At 35.5% G+C, this 25,733-nt stretch overlaps 1 protein-coding gene across 1 annotated transcript; it reads left to right on the top strand.

Moving 5' to 3' along the window:
• The first annotated feature begins 5,198 nt into the window (after nucleotides 1-5,198).
• LOC129256012 (sodium- and chloride-dependent taurine transporter-like) lies at nucleotides 5,199-25,507 on the top strand. Its single transcript, XM_054894323.2, has 11 exons — nucleotides 5,199-5,326; nucleotides 5,864-6,125; nucleotides 6,820-6,952; nucleotides 7,559-7,693; nucleotides 8,537-8,640; nucleotides 9,303-9,427; nucleotides 12,852-12,964; nucleotides 17,091-17,225; nucleotides 17,739-17,942; nucleotides 21,352-21,522; nucleotides 22,016-25,507. Exons 1-11 carry the CDS (start codon nucleotides 5,254-5,256, stop codon nucleotides 22,217-22,219), a joined length of 1,659 nt encoding a protein of 552 aa, XP_054750298.2. The 5' UTR covers nucleotides 5,199-5,253; the 3' UTR covers nucleotides 22,220-25,507.
• The last annotated feature ends 226 nt before the right edge of the window (nucleotides 25,508-25,733 follow it).

Genomic DNA, 25,733 nt, shown 5'->3' with positions numbered 1-25,733 from the left:
TGGTGAAATTTTTAAAACGAGTAGAATAATTGTATATGGGATGATATTTATCTTCGATATTGATTTGTAACCACAATAATAATTCTATATATGGGGATAAAGTAATTAGATAATATTGATTGCCGTTTGTTAATACAGTATTATTTTGAAGTGGTGAGGAAGCCTTTAACAGTGCTTTTCATTGTGCCTATTTTGAACTTGTATTCTTGAGGGAGAAATATGACCTTTTACAGAAATTGGCTAATTATTATTCAAAGCAGAAGTAGTTCTGATCTGATTTTATCTAAATCAATTACATAATTGCGTTCATGTTTTGTTTTTTAATGAGGACTGGAACGGTTTTCATCGAGAACTGTCACGACTCCCCGAAACGAAAACCCTGGAAAATCACTGATTTTTATCCGCAAAAACAACGAAAAATACATGGTTTTGAAACATTTTAGAACTAAGCCAATGAGTACATTCATAATCTGCCTAAAAGGTTAGCGTTAAAATTATTGACGTTCTAAAAACAAATGATTTTTTTTTAATATAAATTACTTAATCCATAAAACAGAATGAAAATAAGGTAGCGATGTGTGAAGATATTTTGGGGGGTTGTTTTGTTTGTTGTTGTTTTTGCTCTATTGGGGTATAATTTCCATGCATGAGAGTCATGAACGTGGTGTTCGATAATTTATGAATAGAGAATTTCCGAGGCTTCAAATACTGACTTCATAAACTGCATGGCACTATGACAGACAAGTTAGCTTCGGCGATATTAGCTACGGGCATGAACCTAAGCCTGATAAATTTCAAAAATTGTTTCAGAGAAGGAGACGTTACAGCGGCCCTGATATCTCATTCTCAAATACACGTATTTCTAATATTATGTGAACATGACAGCTGTTGCATTAAAAGCAAATCCATTGCATTCATATGATATTGAAAAAAAACCACTTGTTAGGTCGTATGCCTACGACAGGGTTATGTAAAAGAAGAAGGAAAGAAAAAGATTGTGGAGTAAAACAAATAGGACCGTGACTTGCATGGGAGTTCTAATTATTTTTAGGGGGATCTGTACATTTATGAATAAAATTTGAAGTCGTTCCTTAAAATCCCATATCAACTTTCAATGGCAAAGTTCTGAATTTTCAATCACGATATACCGGATCTTCTGCAGTATATGCGAAAATCATTACGCTGCAAGCCTTCAAAGACTTTGTATTCTGTGACAATATTTTCGCCATTGGAAAATTCCAGTGGTTGTATTCCTTGTATTTATTACCAATTCTTTATTTTCTCAGTTCACTTTCTCTTCCGACCCAAAATAAAAATAATGGATGAGTCTTATACTTTCATCATAAACTGCATAATTATGTTGCAGGAATGTGCCCCCCCCCCCCTGGCATGACAATTAAAAGTTGCTCTAAGTGAACAGTATAAAACCTTTTGTGGAAAAGAGCTTTATTATATGCGAGGAAAGATAACATATATAATTTGACATTTATTACAATATTAATGCCAAGGAATATTTGCACACGAATTGAGTAAAGTAAAAGGAAATAAAATGCGTTGTACAATGTCTGATTGTACTATATGGTACACGTTAAGCGGTGGTGAACCTTGTTTCGTAAACTTCATTTTATAAGGCGTAATTCTATTGTAATGTGTCGTTGCTCAAAAATTATGTGTTCCTGTTCTAAATAGGCCTATAAACTGAGAATGGAGAAAAAATCTATATCTTGCAGTTTTATGTTCAGACTAAATAAATCAACGAATTAATAAAGACATTCATGAATGAATGCAAAGACGGAAATGTCCCACTCCTGAAATTCGAATTTCAAATTGTTCAATAACAAATTATGGTTTATCTTTGCCGAAATGAAAAACATACGAACATACGATAACAAAACATAAGGATGCGTGAAGATGGGGGTCAAGCGCGGATTCGATATCACTCTTTAGAAGTAAATGTTGCAATTTGAACTTGTTCAGGGTTAGACTGATAGAGAGCTTGTTCGTTATCTATGTTTTGATTAGGATCTTATAATGATTTGTTTTGTCTTTGAAGCACATATCATATCCTGAAAATCACTTGTTAGGGTTCATTGATGTTATAACCGGTTATTTGCCGAGGCTTCACGTTGGTCCAGCAGCGTGACTTTTGTCTTAATTATGCATCTACACACACTCTAAAAACAGAGTAAAAATTTGCCCTATATTGGGTAGAAAGGGAACATGCAGGCCATGTTTGCTGGGTAAATTTTTTCTCCTCAATATTGGGCATAATGCATGTTTAAAGCAGGGAAGTGTTATAGAAAACTTCCCTGTTTAAAGGGTTAATTTCAACGCAAAATATACAAAATTATTATTTGGTATCTTTTTACCCAACAAACATACATGTTCCCATTTTACCCAATATTGGGCAAACCCGTTTTTAGAGTGCATGTCTTTGACTCACAATAATTTGTTGCCGGTATATCATGCGCCAAAATGTTTTCAATGTTAGATGGATATGATTTAGTTTAGGTTATTATGATTGGTATACCTTGATTTTTTCTTAATTATCAAATTCCTATTGGTACATGTAGTATAAAGTATAGCAGGGGGGGTAATCAATATTGGATCCAGACATATTCCATCGCCAGTGTTTATTTCAATTATTTTATTCCACCCTTCATTTGCTCCTCCTCCTCCTCCTCCTTCTTTTCCTTCTCATTCTCCTTATTTTAATTAAAACAGGCCAAGATATTGAAATTGTTTTCCTCATAATTTTATTCTATATTGAGGACTATTCCGTTTTTTCAAACATAGGGGAAAGACAAGTCATGCTTAAAATGGCGTTTTGGTTCATGTATACAGTTCCAGCAGGGGGAATGATCAATATCGTAAATACATCCAAAACAGAGTATAATAATCAAATAATGCTTCGTGAATGACATGGTCCTAGGCGACTATACATTGACCTTTGCCTTCCTTCGGTTAAAAATTAACATATAATCATACTTAGTTGATACGTAATCAGTGAATGAGTTTACTTTATAAATACGTAACTAATCTGGATTCTCCTCATTCGATGATAGTGATATGGGATTTGTGCATGTGATTACGCATGGAAAACCAATGGAAAAACCAACAAAAACTAGGTAATTGTTTAACCACGTCAATAAGGTGTATACTCTTTTTTGCATCTAAACATTAATGGCACGATTTTAAGCACCCTTATCTTGCCCCTTTGAGATGAATAATGGATTCATTAATATAACCACCGAGGGGGGAATGCAAGGGAAATGGTATATGTGAAACAATACCTTGATGTTATGTTATGAGTCTGGCACAAACTCAAATTTTCGATTTAAGAAGTTTTGGCCCACTCGCTTCACTTTTTCGCAACTATTTAGAAAATTTTCTCCACGTACGGGCCCGTCAAAAATATTGATGAGGTTAGCCTATGGATGCCTAAAGACACTTTCATTGCAATTTAACACAAGAAATCTAATTGAACTACAAACAATTAGATATATCATTTTCAACAAGCTAAAATTTAGCTTCAAAATAGCACATTGTTCGTTCGGTCGCTATAGCTTCCTCTCACAAAATTGAAATTCATTCCGACCATCATCCAGGTCGATTCTCATGCCAACGGCCTCAGAAAAAAGCATCAAAGGGGTTGGGGCGCGCTAGTAAATGCCCTTCTCTTTAGAACCCGTGCCCTACATTCGCCCCCCCCCCCCACACCCACTTCAAAAATCACTATGCCTCACTTGCTCACCGCATGGCAGTCTGCCCGTGACTTTGAGGGGAACTATTCTCACCTATTGTAATTAAAGCTTCTTATCATTATCTAGTCATGATAACATATCTAAATAAGAAGGCAGAGTAGGCTATTATTTGGGGACTTTTTCACAGAAAAAGAATGACGTTTGGGTTACCTCACTGTCCAATCTAAAATACAAGAGTGTTCGATCAACATTTGGAATCGACGATGAAAATTGTTTCAAAACACCCTTGTTTGTGCAGGATCTAAAACTATCGACCTTATACAATTATGTCCAATATGATGTATAGTATACATGCACACTCTATAAACACTGAGTCAAATTTTACCCAATATGGGGTAGAAAAGGAACATTCATGTTTGCTGGGTATTTTTTACCCCATAATAGGCTATTTCTACACAACATTCCGTAAAATTTACAAAATATTTGGTATCTTTTTACCCACCCAACATGCATGTTCCCGTTTTACCCAATAAACCTTGGGTAAACCTTTTGTTTAGAGTGTATAGTTGACCAAAATGTGGTCACGCACATCTCCTCATTGTACCGTGTCCTAATGCTCTATTGGTTCAATATAACTATGTTCACTTCAAATTAAATAAAGTGTATTCCAGTTGTAGCGACTGAATCCAATATTAATAAGTTAAATCTACAGGTTGAATTTAACATTATAATCCAAGACTAAGAGGCTCACAACCAAAACACGAAAACATTTCAACCTAACACTAGAAAAGTTAAACACAACACTAAAAAAGTACAACCCTAAAAAGTACAACCCGACATTATAAAGTTCCAACAGAACACTTGAAAATATTCAACCCGACACCAAAAAATTCCAACAATGCCCTAGAAAAGTAAAATCCGGGACCAGGAAATTCAAACAGAATACTAGAAAAGGTCAACCCGTCAAGTCCAACACAATATTAACTATTAGATCAACCAGTAAATTTCAACACAACACCATAAACATGATAAATGCCAAATACACTAAAACGTTCTATCCGCCATTATGAAAGATCAACCCAACGCTATCGAAGTTCAACACAACACCAGAAAAGTCAAACAATGCACCAGAGAGGTTAAACCAAATAAAGTAAAAACCCATATTTTGAGTCCGGCACAATCCTAAAAAAGATTTACCTAAGTAAGCCAACACAATTAACACTGAAAGTTTAATCCAACCCCATAAAATTGAAACACAAAATTAAAAATTCAATATACTCAGTCATTGTAATACATATTCTATATATTTTTATATATGTTTTTTTTTTACTAGTTTTGTCGTGAGAGTCAATCGAATGCTAAAAATCATACTTCATTACACGACAGTATTATCACGATTATTGGAATGTTAGCCCACATTTTTAGTATTGCCAATTAGTTAAATTCTTGGTATAACTAAAGATGCCCCTTTTATCTCATGTTTTGCACAGGTGCCTTTCTCATACCCTACTTCATCTCTCTGGTGTTATGTGGTGTTCCTATATTCTTTATGGAAGTATCTCTCGGTCAGCAGCTGCAGACTGGTGGTATCAGTGTGTGGGAAATATATCCTATTTTAAAAGGTAATTGATCTCTGCGATGGTATTTTAAAATGTTCTTCCTTTTTAGATATTCTATTCTGTCTATAGTATTACTACTAGCATGACTAGTATACTCACAAAGTTATAGTAGTCTCCATTGGAACACATTGGTATTGGTATTGAAGCTAAATCCAGATCGGCTGTGGATATACAATGACAAGACGAACTATGGAGATTGATTTTCATCCTAAAGATTTTATTTTGAAAACGCTCTCAACCCTCATACTCTAGGGGCATAGTGACTCTCCCCCCCCCCCCCCCCCCACCCCCGACAATTATATCGCGATAAATCTGCAACCTTATTTTGAGGATTGCACCGCGTTTGTTTCATATCTATTTTCTTTCAAGTCTCGGGCAAATTTGAGACCAAATTGGCATAGTTGCGGAGTTATTATAATTATTTAGCCAAATTGTTTTGAATACTTGAAACTTATCACTATGTACTTGAGATTGGCATAAATTGCATTGAAATATAATATTGACTAAAACTATTATATTCTTTAACTGCTTCATTTGAAGGTGTTGGTTTTGCTGGAGCTACCATCTCGGCCATCTTAAATACGTACTACATCGTCATCGTCGCCTGGTCCCTCCTCTACTTCTTCTACTCCTTCCGTTCAAAACTGGTGTGGGGCGACTGCGACAACTACTGGAACGATTTTTACTGTAACGACCCCGCTCTTCAGACGAATTGTTCGGCACCCACTGGCTATTTCTGCGCCGCCAACGGCACGTTCCTCAATAAGACGTTAGGAGAATCACCAGCTCAACAATTTTGGGAGTAAGCACATGAAACTGTTCTCAATTTACTTCATAGCTTTTTACAGATTCGATACTTCTTCCGGAAATGGCTCCTCTCCTTTCCTTTTTCATCTACTTTGTCTGTTGTCTATTCTCCAACTTCAGCTTACAATCTCATTCTTCTTCATTCTCCTCCTCACAATTTTTCTCCTCTCTCCCCCTTCTTCTCTTTCGTTTTCTCTTCGTTTTTCCTTCTCTATTATCTAATTATTACTCATGGAATCAAATCGTCATAACTTATAATCAATCCAATATGTAAATATATTCCTTTGGCGAAGACATAGACTTCACGGGGTATATACTCTAACAAGTTGAACTCTCATCAACCCCATTGAACAAGCTTTGAAGAAATGATGATGATTAAAGACAAGCCGTCACGAAGTCAATTATGAACAGGATCATGACTTCCTCTGAAATTTCACTTTTCAAATGATAAATCGAATTAGGTGTAGGGTTTTGCATGATGTCAGATAGCTACTTGAAAAATAGGGTGGATTTCGTTCACAAGTTTTCTGTAAATTGATATGACTGAGCATTCTAATTACCCATAATTCTTTTTTGCACTATCCCTCCCACAGTGCAGTATATTTAAACATTGAATTTCGATGCCGTATTGTTTGTAATACCAGACGTTTTTAATCAAGCCGCTGTGTATTGGTTTTCCGTTTCCATAGAAACCGAGTTTTAGGCATCAGTGATGGTATCGACCATATCGGAGGTCTCAGATGGGATCTTGTGGGATGTTTGGCGCTCGGATGGATTCTAACATATCTTTGCATTTGGAAAGGTGTTAAACAGACGGGAAAGGTATGGATGACATGAATTCTTGAAAATAGTTTTGATACTTTGTAATGGTATTGAATGTTGTGAATGCAATTTTGTTAGCGGTGATGATGATGAGGAGAAGGAGGGAGAGGAGGAATGGTGACGACGACGGTGATGATGGTGAAGAGGATGATAATGATGATGTTGATGTTACTGATGATGAGGACGATGATAATGGTGATGATGACGAAGATGATGTTGATGACGACCATGATGATGATTATGGTGATGATGTTGATGATAATTACTGATGACGACGACGATGATGATGATGATGGTGACGGCGATGTTGATGATGATGATGATGATGATGATGATAGCAATGATAATGTCTATGGAGATGATGATGACGATAATAATAATCAACTGCTAGCGATATCAAAAGGCGAGTTAATGATGGTAAACCGGTAATAATTGTTAGTGTAACGATAGCTATGTTGGTGGTTCACGTTGATGATGCCAATAACTTTGTTCTTTTGGAACTTTAAAAACATTACTCTTAAAAATAACATATAAATGAAGCAAATAAATATAGTACATCTTATTCAACTCATTTACTTATTTTTACTCCTTTTTCTTCTGTTTCAGATTGTTTACTTCACAGCTTTGATCCCTTACGTCATTTTGTTGGCTCTCTTGATCCGAGGTCTAACGTTACCCGGATCTTCTGACGGTATCTATTACTACATTAATCCTGATTGGGAGCGTCTCAAAACACCAACAGTAAGTGTGTGAACGCGTTTTCATGAATGGGCGATTCCATGCTAGAAAAATCAGCCATTTTCACAACATTTTTCAACCTGCTGTCCAAACGAACGAAGAACTTCAAATTGCTTTGTGGTAATATTAAAGTACTACTGGGTAGACATGCAAAAAACTGACAACCAACAAAAATATGTTGTCCGTATGCGAATTAGAGCTTAAAATGTTGCGTGTCGTACGGGACATTTCTGCGTCCCGTACATTTTCACCTATAATTTACCCATAATCATTTTTTGTGTTGGTTATTAGTTTTTCACATGATTACCTACTATAGCTTTATCATTGAAAAAAAATAATATTGTATTGCTCAAGCATTCGGCTAGGAAACAAGAAATTGTTGTCAAAATGTCCCGTACGACACGTATGGAATCGCCCGAATATGTTTTTTTATGCAGATGAACCATCATGACCGTGACTGCAACTTTACATCGCAGTCACACCAACGTAGCCGACTCCAGACCGATACAAGCTATTTCGTTATATTATTTATGTTATCTATGTCATTCCATCGGTCTGTTTTGCGGTGGTGTGACTGCATCTTAAATGAGATACCAAGAGGCATAACGCACAAGGTACCCTCATGGGTCTTTCTGGACAGGGCTGACTTTCCACTTCAATTAGCCATGTTAGTAATCAAATACTGCCCCCCCCCCCCCGCGTATTATATAAAATAAAATAAAATTTATTTGAAAGATGAAAATTTACCATATTCAATGATTGCTTTTAATTGTTTCCAATAAATTCAGATTTTTAAGTTTATTCTGTATACCTAAACATCATATATTTCTCTTATCCTTTCGGCAGGTTTGGATCGATGCGGCAACACAAATTTTCTTTTCATATGGCGTTGGAATAGGATCACTTATATCTCTTGGAAGTTACAACCCGATTAGGAATAATTCTGTTATGTAAGTATAGTTGTGTCAGTGATTAAAAAAAAAGAAACACGTGCTTATTACATGCGTATACAGTATCTGTTTTTGCGTTGATTCATTGATCTGATGGTAGCGATGATGGGGCGGAGGAAGATGAAATGATTATGATATTTTTGTTGATGATGCTGATGATGATTTTGATTTTGATGATGAAGATGTTGATGATGGTGGCATGGGCGAAAATCTGTAACCAAAGGTAGGGGGGACCAGGGCCTGTAAAATTTGACAAGCAAAAAAAAATGTTATCACCCAAAATTTTAGGTCATTTTAACCCAAACAAAATTTGACAGGAAAAAAAAATCGATTGTGAAGTGATGTATTTTTCTCCATCATAAAAGACCAAATATGGTAGGGGGACATTTGATATTGTGTCCCCCCCCCCTACTATTTTTGGTAGGGGGTCACGTCCCCCCTGTCCCCCTGGGATTTCCGCCCATGGATGGTGGTGATGATTCAAAGGATGCTAATATGGTTTCGTTTTTCTTAATGCCGTATATTCTATCAAAAATTATTATTCAGTTTATGTTTTGCTATGTGTCATTTTATGAGATATGGTTGTGTTAGAAACAATGAATTGCTAGAACAAGTTTTTAAAAGATAATGAAAATTCATGTCATTTTACCTATCTTTTGCAGTGATACTGTAATTGTAGGAATAGTGAATGCTGGAACAAGTTTATTTGCTGGTTTTGTTATCTTCTCCATTCTTGGATACATGGCTTACGAGCAAGGGGTTGATGTATCAGAGGTTGTCGATGAAGGTAGGCAAAAATCTTATTCATAGGATTCATAAAATTAATCATATTTATTAATGATATTACTGACACAGACGTGTTGGTAACGGCTAGATGAAAGAGATTAGTTGATGCAACTTTATTTTCGTCTTATCTTGCATTTGTATATATTCTAGACTCATATGATTAGAACATCATCATTTCTGACTATACCATCGTAAGATAATACTAACCCACACCTATCTTACTATTAATGTGGTCGCTTAAGTAATGTTCTCTAAAGTTTAATTTTTATTTTATATGTTTATTTTTTATTTTTTTATTTAATATTTATTCATTTTGTATTTCCTCTATTATAATCTATTTTCAAAACTTTCTTTATTTTATATTGATAAGTTAATTCATATCATCGGTTTTTATGAGTTATTCATATCATTATGTTTACTCAGTCACTGAAGTCGTTCATAGATGAAGTCATATCGACGTTGTTTTACCTGACTGCTAAGAAAGCACGAATGCCTGTGAGCAAGCAACCAGGGGAAAACGGCTTAAGGTCCTCTCCGAGGGACCTGGTAATGAGGATAAATGCCTTACCAAAGGGCACTAGCGCACCACTTGGGAATTGAACCCGGGTCACCGGAATCCGAAACCCCCGCTCTACCGACTGAGCTATCGCGCCTCCCTTCATTAGTTAATTTAATTTGATAATTGTTCGTTTATTTCTTTATCGATTTACATATTTATATACTAATTCATTCACTCAATCATTCATTCGTTGTATAAAAGTAATGATACGTGCCGTTGAAAAGCAAACATCAGCTTTAATATTACCTGGGGAGCGTTTCATGAAAGGATTTGTCAGATGTTTTATCCAACAAGTCCTATTTTATCCGACATTTATCACAATAATAGAGCTTCTCAGCCAATTAGAATCAAGGAAAGTTGTCAGATCTGACAACTTGTCGGATGAAAATATTGAGCGTTTCATGAAAGCACTTGTTCTATAGACGCTTTATCCGACAAGTCCTGTTTTATACGACAGTTACCATAGTTACAGTACTTGTCAGCCAATTAAAAGCATGGAAAGTTGTCAGATCTGACAGCTGTCAGACGACAAGAAGTGTTGATAAAATGCTCCCTAGGACTTTATAAATGGAACTCGCTAATATCAGGAATTTTATATTTCTGTAATTTGCTCGTAATTGCCAACAAATTTGCCTTTGAATAAGGTTTATATTTTTACCGCAGTCATACTTTTCTTCTAGAATTGAAAGAGAAAACCGCTTTGAAGAACTTTGTACATGTTGAACAGAAAATAACTATTGAATAGACCTGGCATGCTTTTTGTGTACCAATAATCTTTTTTTTTCTGTATAACTATAGATGTATAGTTGTGTTAAGCTATAATATTTTCATTAAAGGGAGCATGTCTGATGTGGATGCACAAGCTGACTTGGCATTTTCTCAAAATTTTATAGAAATTATTTCATATTTATAATCATCACGTAGTTAATATCACATGACATTTTTAGTACGACTAATTGCGCATTGTGAGCCCCTTCTGCAAATAGGTGGGCAAATAAAAAAGCGGGTCATATTTGTCCAAAGTTCATTTTTATGATTGCCTTGGGTAGAGAAGCAGTGACATAGCAGGGGAGCCTTTAACCAGGGGCTCGTACTACGAAATTTAGCGATTGATTGTATAGTTGATTTGTACGATTGATTGCACATGGTGATATATGTACTCAATTGTAAATAATCAGCCCTACGATCGAGCGATGAGCTTTGTGTTACCGGGCCCAGGCATGGTAATATAAAAGTAACCATGGTGATAAAAACGTGTTATTCAGAATTGTGCAAAATGGTGAGGGTGTAGGTGAGGGAACGGAGCGAACGATACTATGAATTATTTTCATATTGTGCGTACGTAACAAATTTGATGATGAAACATGACAGACTCAAGGATGAAGTGATCAGTCCGCCCCCCCCCCCCGCCCCCATATACGTATACACACCCACACACATTCTGCTGAACGTATAGCCAGTATTCTTAACACCTTTTCACTCTAATTCTCTATTGTCATGAGTGATTACAGCTTGTCATATTATTTTAATGGAATCTCATTTCAAAATTGAATTACCATTTTAATCAAATTTTGTATCTTTTTTATTGTGATGTCCGAGTCCCATAAGATATATTTTTACCGTTAGGAACACAAATTTCATTTCCAAGTAAAAAAAAAATTGGTAATAACTTTGTTTTAGATGAGACTAGTATCATTATATCATACAGTATAAGTATTAAACCAAAATAGCATATTACAAAGCCACAAAAGATCAAACATTCGGGTTTGAATTTCTTAATCTCGAAATGCATAAAAACATTTGATGTAAATCATGATATACAATAATTATTTATTTTTATATCGATGGTTGCAACCATTGAAAATTCACTTTCCCAGATTATATTCAACAGAAAACGTTTCACTCAAACACTGCAATTAAGTGTTCAAATATACTCTACTTTTATAAATACATTTTTGTTTTCAGAGCGGTGGTTTAGTGTTTGAATGTAACGGACTTTGGTCCAATTGACTTACTTCGTCTGTTGTCCTGTCGTAAGCATGGGTTCGATTATTCAAACTCATAATTTTTTATTGCAGAAATTATGATGAAATTGGCTTAACAAAAAAGTATGTTTGTGTTTAAAGTTGTGAAGACGAAATAAGCAGATGTTGACTTGATCAACATGACGTTTGGGTTATTTATATACGTGATCTAAATTTCGCCGTTGTTCGTTTTTTTTTTTTCAAAGCTTTGACGGAATTTATATTTATTAGTGGAAAATTTATTAGTGGATTATTTACATGAAAAGTCCTTTTAAATAAAATGAGGGTAGGGCTGAACATTCACATCGCCTTGATCGAGTGGGGCATTTTTATATAGAAAGTCTTGATACAATCAAAATATAAAGTGCTTAAATTGGCACTTTTGGGAGCTCGTATGGTGAATGCACTCCCCGGTGCTGATTTTCAGCACTTAGGTGCTACAAGCAGCGGCGTGGGTGCTGAAAAGGCGCTGAAAATCAGCACCTGCATGAAATGAAGTCACTATACTAGCTCATAGTGTAATGAATTTTCCATGCGGCTACAACATTCACTCTAAAAACAAATCAGTCCAAAATGACTAGTTAGTAGGGTCAGCTGGGTGCAACTGTCGTATTTTAGTCGTATTTTACTCGAACATAGTTATTTCTGACTAGAATATATGTCAGAAATGTGAGACACATCAGTTGCACCCAGCTGACTATACTGGTCAATACTAGTCAATTTGACTGATTTGTTTTAAGAGTGTACCCTACCACTTATAACTAACATTTTGAGTTTTCATTGCACCTATTGTTATTTTCCTATTTTGTTTCTATTTTAATACTCCTTCCCCACTCTACTAGGGCCTGGTTTAACGTTTGTGGCCTACCCGACCGCTGTGTATTACATGCCCGGTGCCCCGGCCTGGGCCGTCATTTTCTTCGCCATGCTGATCATGTTGGGTCTAGACAGTCAGGTTGGTTCTTCTGTTTGAGTTTCTTTCAAAAACTTCTTTATGTTAACAGGACGAAACCAGAAATCACGATGCTGGGAAAGAAAAATACTATAGGAAGAAAATAGTTTTTTTATATTAAAAAAATACCCCCATCCACACCCCCACCACCAGGCGGTGCACCGTCATCACCTTTAAAAGGGGTGGGGGCGCTGATCCCGGAGAGGCGCACCATTCATTGCAAATTTGTAATTATACGATGGCATCTTAAATGTGGTAATCAAACATTGTTGACGCAGAATACAGAAAGGTTTTATGAAATGAGTTTTATTTCGGAGGTCCGGTCTGAAGATGAAAAGCACCACGATGTACTCGCCTCTACTTGAAAACATATTTATCATTTCTAACTTTTCAAGGGGTACTGATTTTGGGGAAACCATATTGGATTTGAATTTTGAATCAATTGATAGAGTCATCTTCATGATAGAATAAACTTTTTTCATGAAGAATCAGATAACATGCATGCTTCTTTCACATGATTAATTTCCTAATTACTTTCGGAGATTATAATAGCATAAAGTATCTGCCCATGAAAATTGAACTTCTGCAGCAAGATAGATAACATCCATTTGATCCAATATCGTTATGAACTTCGACGCGATGATATCATTGGAAGTGATGAGATTTTTTTTCTATTCAACCCGTTTCACTGAACTTTTGAAATATAATGTTCTTTTTTTACTTTTTTTGGTTGGCAAGTTATTGATCTGCCAGAAATCAGCTTATAATCGATGTTTGTTTCAAGTGGATGTGTCATACAAATACGAATGAGCTTCATAGTCCATGTCCATCAAAGTCTTCAAGCTTGCTAATTTTAGAGGTTGTTCTCAATTTTTTGCTACTTTATAAACAACAATTATAATATTATGTGAATATTTGTATACTAAGTAAGGGTGCGCTATCTTAACCTAACTACAGAGAACATGCTGTTTTAATGAAAACAGTTATTTATTTATAGTTTTAATGATGAGTATCAGTTTGAACAATATTTCTAACAGCATTTTCACTGTAGATACATTTTTCTTGCAAGAAGTTCAATTTCCATGTGCGTTTCGGCGGGTCACGCTACCTGTATAATGTTGATTGTAAAACAAGATGATTGATGCGTCATTTCAGTGTGATTTCGCAAGATACTGGCTTTCAAAAATGAAATTCTGAAATTTCAAATGAACTATGCGTCTAACGGATTATTGTGGAGACAGGTATATTGTAGTTAGGGAACAATTGAATTCTGGATTTAGTTTTCATGCTAAAGATTCATTTTCGAATCTCAAGGGATTTAAATTCAAATCCCTCGAGATTTGAAAATATTTTTAGGATTAAAACCAAATCCAGAGTTCGATTGGTCCAATTTATCTGGATTTATTTAAACCTTGCAATTCAGAGTGTGATATCGCATTTAAAATTACGCATCTTTTGTAATGTGCAGTGGGCATACAGTGCATCCTTTCACAATATTATTGTCCAAAGTACTCATTAATCGCTGATCCCAAGAAGAGAAAGCACAAGTTTGAAAATTGTACTTTGTTTTGTGAAACGATGCACTGATTCATGGTAGTTATCAAAAATAGAATCAGAACGGGGGAAAAGACAAGTTCCCGCAGCTGTAAAGTATATTATACCTTTCTCGTTTCTTCCAAAAATGAGACTGGTGCCAAGCAAAAACTCATAAAAGTTATAAAGAAATTGGAAGTAATACTGAAATGATGTTCCTCAGGCATTCGGGTGTATTGACTAATGATTGTTAAGCTCTTGAAGTGAATGCCTTACATAGTTTTTACAATAAGAGTTTATCTTCCTGCTGCGGGCAAGTTGGGAACGGGTCTTTTCCAGTAAGAATGTATTAAAAATGAACAAAGTACAACATGAAAGAAGCATACATGAGTATCAAACTTTATGAAAATTGCTTTCGGAAATCAAACGAATAAATCCTTCATTTGTGATTTCTGGTTTTGTCGCTATCATTATTTTTTCTCTAAGATGTTCGCAGAGAATGGGCAGGACTGTCTTCGTGTTTGTTTCGTTTAAACAATTATGCTCAGACATTATCGTAGAAGCGCATTTGAATTTAAAAAAAAATCCTCAACCAATCACGATAATATTCATCAGTGGCAGATTCAGGGGCGGGGGCTTGCCTAACCCATGAAAGTCCTGCAAATGTATTTACCGTACAAATTAAAAAGAAGTCACTGGGCCTCCGGCCCTGGAACGATGATGACGTATCGTTTTTTGCTTGTCATAATTTCAGAGAAAAATGTCGCTTTATTCCATTTGTCTGGTCGACGGTGTTTCTTTTCTTCTCGGCCCCTTGATGCCCCCCCCCCCCCCGTATAATTATGGATCCGTCACTGATAACCATTGCCGATATATAACCACAAAATGAAAGTCAAATAAGTTTGGAAGACACCTCCAAGTCTGTGCGAACACCTTATTTTATGTCTTGTATTTTACGTTAATTTTGAAGTTTTGTTTTGGAGGGTGGGTATATAGCCAAAATTCACTCTTGAAAATTGAAGACGAACATTTTAATCATGAGTTTTTATGTACACTATGATTGTACCTATTTACGAAAGCATAAAGATACTGGATGGCAATAAGCAATGAAAATAACTGGTTTAATATCAAAAGTATTTCGTTTCTTTAAAACTTTAAACAGAATAATGACAAAATCATTTCATCTTTTGAAAATTTTGGTTGTACCCATAAAGCATTGATATTTAATTTGTGCATTGTCGTCAATTACGAGCTGCACAGTGTCAGATTAATTATCGTGAACTTATGATGATAAACATCGCAAATTATTTCATTTATAATTATGTTTCATTCTCGAGATGATTTAAAAGTGAATTTGGGTTTGATTTTGTTGGGTACTGACTTAATGTATATGATTATGTACATTTTTCTTCCCCTATTTTAGAACTCTATATCTAACCAATAACTGGCTATATACGCTGCGGTTTCGACATAGGAGGTGAACATGTGTAATGTTGGTGGTTATACTCAAGAAATAACACTAATTTAGATTATTTTTATCGATTGTAATTACTAATGCTGTGTATTTTTGATCATTTTAATGATAGAAATCGCAGATATAGAGTGTAATTGTGATTACATGCCGTAATTACGTTCCTGCAAAACCATATTATTCACTTGCTACATACCAGATAGCTTTGCAATATTGTTCCTCGATGTCTACATTTTTTTATTCTTCGACTTCAATCTCTTTCAGTATTCTCTCCCTTCTCTGTCTGCCCCCCCCCCCCTTCTCTCTCTCTCTTTCTCTTTCTCTCTCACTCTCTCTTTCACTCTCTTTTCACTTCTTTTTTTTCTGCCTATATATTTCTCAGCGTTTCTGATTTACATGTGCATCTCCCCTTACTTTTAGATCATTATTCTCATTCTTGATAAATAATTGAGTTCACCGATTTTAGCCAAGGTATATTTATCTCTCGTTCAGATTGAACATGCCAAACATTTTTCTTGCACATATGCATTGGAAACAATTGAGTGTGTATACGAAATGAAATGTTTATTCGGTTTAAAATTTGCTTCTATAGAAGATCATTTAGATTCATCTCTTCTGCTCATCTCGCAGTCTCTCGTAGATCTTCATTTTAAAATGATGTTTCTCGGCCAGTTTCTTCTTTCATCGATTTTGATTTTATATATCCCCTGATATTAAAATTTTACACAATCAGATTATTTAGAATATTTACTGTCCGTTATTATATTCATCTGCTGAATAAGATATAAATTTATTGGAACTATCTCTAGGAAACGTCAAGCCTGTGAAAGTTGTAAAGATATTTCCCAATTGCTTAATCCTCTTTAAAGTCGATCTCTTCTTGGTTTTTTTTTCTTTCATTTTTATCATGTAAAATTCATTCTGGTAAAATTATGTGCATTTCTTCGTTCCAAATATGTTAACATGGTTGCAAAAATTCACCGAACTAGTTTAGACTTGGAAATAAACATTCATCTCGCTTCCATGCCTTTTTTCACCAGCACTTCATATCAGCTTTTATTCTTTTCTCTATTTTTTTTAATACTAATTATGACCTCTTTTATTTATTTCCTTCACTATTTATAGTTCTGTGTAGTGGAAGGACTTGCCACTTCTCTTATGGATGAGTTCCCAAACTACGGTCTTCGCAAGAACCGCTCCGTGTTTTTAGCCATCTTCTGTCTCGTCGATTTCGCTCTTGGTCTCCTTTGCGTAACAGAGGTAAAATTGATTGAATTGGGATTTTTCAAGTAACTTACTTCCTATGCTATCCTATTTAATAGAAAAAGAAATGGATTCCTTATCGTTTTCCCCATGCTTCTCTGTAATAGTGCTCGGACATTTTCTCCCTTTTTGTATTTCTTCTTATTATTTTACGTTGATTGTCAAATTAATAGCGTGCCCTTTCAATAATAATAATAATTAGACTTATATCGCGCCAAATCCACTCTGTAGAGTGCTCAAAGCGCTTGTTCCAAAACAAATCAGGCGAATACACGGGTTTAATACTTTACTTTCTTATTATTTTAAGATTAATCACTGTGGTAGAAGACCCTTCCCCCTCCTTTTTGGCTCAGAACACATACACACACATGACATTCCTTTTCACGCTCGCCATTTTTTGCTTTTTGAGCAAAGCTATAGGAGAAAAAAATCCAACGTTCGCTATGATAAACAACCTGAGGAAAGATGTAGTCAGAATATATATATTTCGAAACTATTTTATTTTCTTAGGGAGGGATGTACTTCTTCCAGTTGATGGACAGCTATGGTGCGAGCGGTATATGCTTATTATGGGTCGCCTTCTGGGAATGTGCGTCAGTGTCATACGGCTACGGCCTCAAGAACTTCTACAACAGGATAAGCACGAGTATTGGTTTCACCCCCGGATGGTATTGGCCTCTGTCTTGGGCTGCTCTCACCCCGGCAATCAGCATGGTAAGTATCCGATACCACCATCCCCCTCCCCCCCCCCCCCCCCCCCTCCGTGTTTATTGGCCAGATGAGCACGATGAGCATTTTCCTTGCGTCAGGGAAGCGTCAGACTGTGCGACATTCACTATATAATTCCCAATAATGTCTTCAGAATAATTCATTGTTTTGAATCATAGACATGCGTTCCTATGGGGGCCAAGAATCATGAAATGTTCTGAATGTGTGTGATAGAGCAAAGCAACCGAGCAAAACGACCGAGTTTATCACGATGATGGTGTTATTGCATTTACAAATTGAAAATAAGGATTCAGTGCACACTTTAAATAAATTTGTATTAAAATGTACAATAAATTCATTTGGCTTCTGCTCCCTGTCCCCTCACTGCGTTTAGCCATGTGTAACTATATTCTAAGCAAGCGCTAGCCTTATATAGATGGACAGTGGGTCATGTCGTTACGTTATTACAATGTGCACCATATACTGCAATACCTTGCGTAAGTCCGGTCTTAATGGGGTTTTAGGTCAGCATTTAAATAGTAACTTGTCATTGAATTGAATTGAATTTATTACCAAATATCACTGTCAGGTACAATTACATGGAACATCACATATAAACAAAACATTTGGTAATTGGAGCTAACATAATAGCAAGATGCTAATCCAGGTTAGCCCCAAATAATGTCATTATCATAGTTTAAACAATAATTTTAACTAAATCTCAATATTGTACATCAAATTCAGTACTAATTCTACTTATTACTGTTGCAGAAAATTGCGATCATTTTTAGTGAACATATTTACACTATTTACAAGAAAAAATATCTTAATTATTCACAAAATCTGTATACAGAATTATTGTTTTCAGGCAGTATTTACCATACCAAATTAATTATTATTCTTCCAGTAGCATTAGTTTTAACGATTTGCTAAATATCTTGCGACTGTGGGTGTTTCTAATATTACTTGGCAGATGATTCCATAAAGTTGGACCAGAAAATGAAATTGATTGTTTTCCCAAATTGGTATTATTTTTGTCAAGATTAACATTTCGCTTTTTCTCTATCTCTCGTATTGTATATAAGGATGGTCTATGAATGAAAAATAATCAATAAAACTATGCGGCCACCGATTATTAATTAAATCGTGCATAAATACTCCTATCAAATATTGGTATTGTTTGAAAATATCGAGAATATTTAGATCATAAAATAAAGGAGCACAGTGGTAAGTATGATGGTTGAACGGCATTATTCTAGTTATTCTTTTTTGAAGTAATAACATAGGGTTCAGGGTTGTTTTGCACGTCCCACCCCAAACTTCCAGACCATACGTTCAGGCGCGCCGGAACGCTTTCAGTTTTAGGGGGGCAAAATCCCGAAGGGGGCACAATATTTTTGACAGCATGAGATACCGAAGCGATCGAGCGGGAGAGGGTGTGGGACCCCCCCCCCCCTCCCCCGGTAAGGAATTTGTGTAAAAATGGAGTATAAAAGTTTCGTTTCTAAAAGCATTCAAAAATAAATTTCTTGAGAATTAAACATAGAATTCACTACGAAAGACTATACTCATAATTTATGAGAACCTATGAAATCTACGCACAAAACGATCGCTTCGGAATGTGGTTTTCATGTCTGATCAATTAAATTACGTATTACGCTTATATATTGACTCAAAATACCAGAAATTACATTTTTCATGCAATATCCCTTCAGAAACATTTATTTATACACGGACGACGCGAGAGAGCACAATCATCATATACGTTTCAAGTAATTCCTGTCAGAACAAGGAGTGTATTAAGCAGAAGAAGCGTAACAACAGAAACAAAAGAAATTCTGATGAATGTCTTTCCAAATTCAAAATGTCATACAGTTCTGACGTGGCAGACAAAATCCTTCAATTTTATTCGAGAAAATGCAAAAGCTCCCCCATCACAAACCCCTCGCTCTTAAGCTTCTTCGAAAATTTAGGTCTTGCGGATTTTTTTTAATTTTTGCATACGTCCATGAATAACAAAAGCTGGGATGAACCAGAGAACATAGCTGCCTCTCGATTTGATTAGTAACGGGTAATGGGAAGGAGTTTTGGAATCTAAATACAAAAGTGCTATATCATATGAGCTGAAATAGTATCAGACAAAACGCCTGCCAATCATGCCAATGAAAAGGAATCGAGGAAAATACGGGGCTATGAAAATATCTTAAGATTTTTATAGTAGAGCAGTACTGTAACGCTTATTTTTCTTTTATATTCTTTATTTAAATTTTTATTCATATCTCGGATAATATGAGTCGGATCAAGTAGACACTTTCACAGATGATTTTATTTTTTCATGCATAAACATTATCTCTAAGTTGCTTTCGAGTGGGATTCACCATTTTCACAAATTATAAATTATAATCCTCTACACATAATTATTCTGTGTGTAATTTTCTGATAACATGTCTATATTGAGTTGAAATGACCTTGGTATTTTCTTTAGGGCACTAACTTGTTATCATTGTATTAACTCCATTTATATTTAGTTGAAAATGAAATAATTGAAATAAGTTTTCATAATTTAAATCTATATCTTTATTAATCTATATTTACTATTTCAGGGATGACTTACACAGGCAACAAGTATATGAGATATTGACGACCTCGAGATGTTATGGTTTCTGGGCTTGACAGCTATGACATAGATTCCATAATTATGTTGCTCGAGTAACTAGCGTTCACGCGCGTTAGTGATATCGGGTCCGGTCTGAGCGTTTCTGGGCGACCGCGCGTTTGTTAGCCGACACAGCCAGCATGCATTGGTGAACCTCTTTCAATTTGACAATTTTTTACAATGGAAATGACAATTTTTTTAATTTTTAAATAATTTATCATTGTTCTACTTTTAGAGGTGCACATATTGGGGGGCAAAATCTCGTTTTGCCCCCCCCCCCCCCCCAATTTTATTTGGGGGGAGCAAGTGCCCCCCCCCCCCCCCCCCCCCCCGCTTTCGGCGCCCTTGCATACGTTATATATGATAAAATAAATGAGTTGTATAACATAACTAATATTTTCTTTGTTGCATAATTTCTCAATCTATAAAGTATTCCATTGCATTGGATGACTTAAGCCATGGTATATACAAAAGAGTCTTACGTCAGCATTCGGTTCTAAATATATTTTCAAATCCATCTCAACCTCTTGCTAATATTTCTTTTAGTACAAATGCTAGTAAAACAATATATAAGTTACCTGTTCAATTAAAACATTGATATCCTAATGGCATGAACAGGCTCAAATTCCACCCCCCCCCCCCCCCCTCGGAAAAAAATCCTTAATTTGCTTATAATTGAAGTGTATGATACCTGACCGATGGCTAATTTGTGATTGACGTAAGAAAAAATGTATATTATTTTCTTTTTTTCATCCACAGGGTATCTTCTTATTCAGTCTTATCGACTATCAACCAGCTAAGTATGGTGAGGACTACTACTATCCCGTCTGGGGTGAGATTATCGGTTGGATGATGGCTATTGTCTCTATGCAGTGGGTTCCAATCTATGCCATTTATATCATGCTTACGACACCTGGTTCATTCAGAGAGGTAGGTCAAACAATCTCAATCAACCAAATTTAATTGTTTTAGTCTTGAAATATCTTCATTTCATTGTAGATTTATTTCCATGTACCAAACACTTTTGCTGAATTTTCGTTAAGGGTCGGAATCGTCGAAAAATTTAATTGCAATATATTTCTAAATGCAAATAATATGATTAATAGATTTCCGAACCCAAATACAAGTTTAGATTGTATTTGAAACATAACAATAAAACATCGGGTGTTTCTTTTTTTTTCACATTTTGCGTTCGCGGAAAATGTTCTGCTTTTCCGTGTAAAAAAAATCTTTTGCGTATTAAGAATGATAATAATCAACTCACATTATCATAGGATTACATTATTGAATTTACAACGGTGTTGGATTTCAACATAGCTGTGTATTAGCAAAACGAAGGTCAGAAAGTATTTTTTCTCAAACACGTAATGATTGTATTATGATAAACTATTTCCTTTACTCGCCCCCCCCCCCCCCCCCCCAGCGATGTCGAATCGCCACGACACCCCGCATCGTTCTCCCCGAACCGGAAGACGACAACCAGACTGTATCAGTGGAAGGGAACGGCAGCGACGGGTCCGAGTCAATCAAGAACAACGCAACAGCGCCACCAAACTACGACTCCGCAACGGCGTTAAACGGTGAAAAGAAAGTTGATTACGAAAACGAAGGATTCACTCCGTTATAAAAATGACAAGGGATTATACTGAAAATGACACTGTTTAGTGCAATTTGAGTTTCACATCGGGGCTTTTTTTATCAGGATGAAATAAAAGCCCGATGAAACCTGCTGCTCCGCCATTGATGAAGCGTCGGCGATTTGGTGTCAAGGTGAACAAGATCTTCTTCTTCGAACGGTCTTCGTTTGAATCAACATGCATTCTTCATCATATGGAAATGATGGTATCGGAGCCAACTAGTAAACATAGATTGACAATTTCAGTCTTATTATACTGGCTCGATCATTCTTCCAATTTTTTTATCCCGCCATTTTGTTTCTAATTGTGTGAAGCGACTGTCCGATATTTTTTCCAGTCATCTGATAGTGGGGATCGAATCAAGGTTGTTGTAATAATGATGAAAGTGAAATCACGATGATGTATGATGAATCAGAGATGTCGATTTAAGAACGCCGAGGATGGTTGTGGCCCTCTATCTATTTGGTTTGGTTTGGTTTTATTTACCGCACAAAAATCACAATAAAATACTTTGCACAGGATATGAGAATAAATATAAATATATAAACATGCACATAAAAATATACGGATGGATCACTCTATTCAGAGCCATTGATGTAATGGCTTTGTTCTTCCTAGAGGTCTATCATAAGGCCTGCTTATCACATTTGCTCAACACTATTGCAGCATTGCTTGTTCCACATGCGGTTTGATCTAAAACCACTTTTATTAATATAAAAAAATGTCTATAGATGATATTTCAGTGATTCAGTCACTCGTGTAATAATGGTCCAGCTAATTTTCTACCTGCCTTTTTTTGGGGGGTCACTTCTTTTTAATGCCTCCGCTCTGAAGGGTGCCGAGGGCATAAATTGTTGCTTATTTTTTTCTCTCTCCTTCTTTCGGCACCTTCTTCTTGTCCTCTTCTCCTTCTTCGCCTCATTCTCCAGTTTTCTTCTCCTCTGTTTCATTTATCCTTCCTGTCTTGTCTCTTTTTTTTTTTTAATCTGCGCAAAAATTGTAGTCTAAGTTTCTTGAACTTGCCTTTTTATAAGACGAGATCATTTCAATCAGAATGGGAGTAATTCTTTTTTTTAGTGAATACTTTTTCTACTTAAGAACGTTAATGAACGCAGCTGGTAGGTCAGGTATTTAATCTTCACTTGGAGCAGTTGATTTGCAATTGACATTTAAACAAGTCAATATTATATTTCTAATTGTAAAATGTGTTACGTGAAATTATATCGTGCTATATAATGCATAAATTTTATTTTGCTTTTATCGTTATTTGTTTATTTGTAATCTATTGCATCTAAAAGGTGGTCGTTTCAGTGTCCTAAATTCTTACTGATTGGCTGGCACTGTTTAGGGATTTTTTTTATTAGAAAAAATGTTTTTGTCATTTCATCTCAGGAAATATTTTGTCTCCTTTTCTACCCCTCCCTCTCTCTATATATCCCTCTCTTTCAATATAATCATAGTGTAAGGTTCTATAGTACAGATAAGAAAACACTTTATTTTTGGAATTTGGATGAACTATATCATTAAAATGTATGCATATATGTATTATAGTGTACATAAAATAACATTGAATCCCTTCGTATACCACGGCTAGGATCAAAGTTGAGACTTTATTGTAAATGTTTATGCTTGGATAAATTGGAACATGACAACATCGATTGGGTAAAATATTTTAATTTTTTATTCAGAAAGAAGATTAGTTTAGAAGTTAGCCTAAAACTTCTTCAAATAGTTCTCTTATTTTGTTTTGATGGAACTCTCGACTTTCAAGACCAAGAGTTATATTTCAATCAGAGCATTCGGCTTACATCATTGCAGGAGCCTCTTTCACAACCAATTGTGAATATACTAGTTTTAGCTTTACCATTATGGTCAATTTCAATGGAAAGCTTGATTTTATTTGGCTGACGGTCGAGCCCTTTGGCCATGGTCAGATGGTAGTTGACATGGCAAAAATACTAAAATCGTAAAATATTTTTAAACGGGGAACCATATTTGTATTACAGTAAATGAACAATAATATTTTCTTCTTTTCTCTTTATCCTCCCATGTACCAGTCAAATTAAGATATTTTTTTCAATGGTGTGCTGCGGTTCGGATGCATCTAAAATTATACGAATTTGATCTCTACCAAATAAATGCAATAAAAGTCGAGCAGAATTTAAACAAACAACCAAATGACATTTGTAAAATAAGTTTCCATTCAACACGTAAAACGGTATATTGTTTTCCTTTTCTCATCCAAAAGTTGTAAGAATGTCTTTGTTTTGCTCACTTGATATGTTTTCAAGTTTGGTGTTGACCTTTTAGTGTTGGTGTTGGCCGTTGGGCCGTTTTTACAGCATTACACAACACTCTGGATGCTGCTCCTGCGGCGAATCTAACTAAGATCAACGCTGTGATTCAGGTCAATGTATATACTCAAATTTTGTATAAATTATATAGGAGCTATCAAATTCAATTTGAATTGTGTTCCAATACCAACGCATAACTTTGAAATTACCCATTATGATTGTAACTAGTAACATAAGGATTCTTTCCGTGTAGTATATATGCAGCATCAAACTGTATTGTTACACGAAAGATGAAAAGGCTGCGTATGTGTAAACATACTATATAAGTTGTTTGGTGATATTCACTGCTAGTTAGTTATTCGATCATGTCACATTGGTTTGTCTTTTGTATTTTCTATCAATGCACAATTTCCCCTTTGCAAACAGTTGATCTGTGTTGGTTAATGTCTCCTTGTGACGCAAGCATTCAGGGAACAACTCTGCAGTGCAGGTGTGTTTTACATTAAACTAGAAATCAGTATTTAAGTTCAACATTAATTCTCAGTTCCCTATTAGTTTAGGACTAAATAGCCTTTCTAAACTAAACGTATACAGCGATGTTCATCCATGGTGATATAATAATCCCGATGAAATTTAAAGAGGAAGATAATACAGAACTGAAGAATCGCTCTGATTCGCAACATAAATCGCCAAATGATATCAATTCATTTTCATTTATTTTCCAATAACGGAGTAGACCAGAAATTGAATATAAAATATACAGCTGCATTCATTCTGGGGAATACTTCAATTGCAGATTGACTTTGAACTATATATACATTTATATTTTGCGTGTAACATTTATTTGCTCACTCTAACTTCAATCTTTTATTTGTCTGTCTTCCTCCACATGTAACAGATGATTAAAGTATGATTATTTTTCTTCCACTTCTCAGAGATATTTGTATATTGTGGAAGATAATAAAAGAAGAGACGTTTCTTCAATGAGTGTGAAATAGTTATTTTTATGTGTTCTCCAAGAAAAAATATCATACATTGTTGGTCCAAGCCAAGTCACATAAATTTTTACCCCCCCCCCCCCCACCCCCTCTTGTTCCTCTCTTCTCGCCCTCTTTTCTCTCTCTCTCTCGCATATTCTGAAATCTTCATGATACATTTCCGATCCTATCCTCTTTCACCCAAAGTCCACACAGTAATTATCACATTATCA

Source organism: Lytechinus pictus, chromosome 3 (assembly GCF_037042905.1).
Source record: "Lytechinus pictus isolate F3 Inbred chromosome 3, Lp3.0, whole genome shotgun sequence".
In the NCBI taxonomy this organism is placed as follows: Eukaryota; Metazoa; Echinodermata; class Echinoidea; order Temnopleuroida; family Toxopneustidae; genus Lytechinus; species Lytechinus pictus.
Note: the sequence above shows the minus strand (reverse complement) of the source record. Positions and strands in the feature narration are given on the sequence as shown.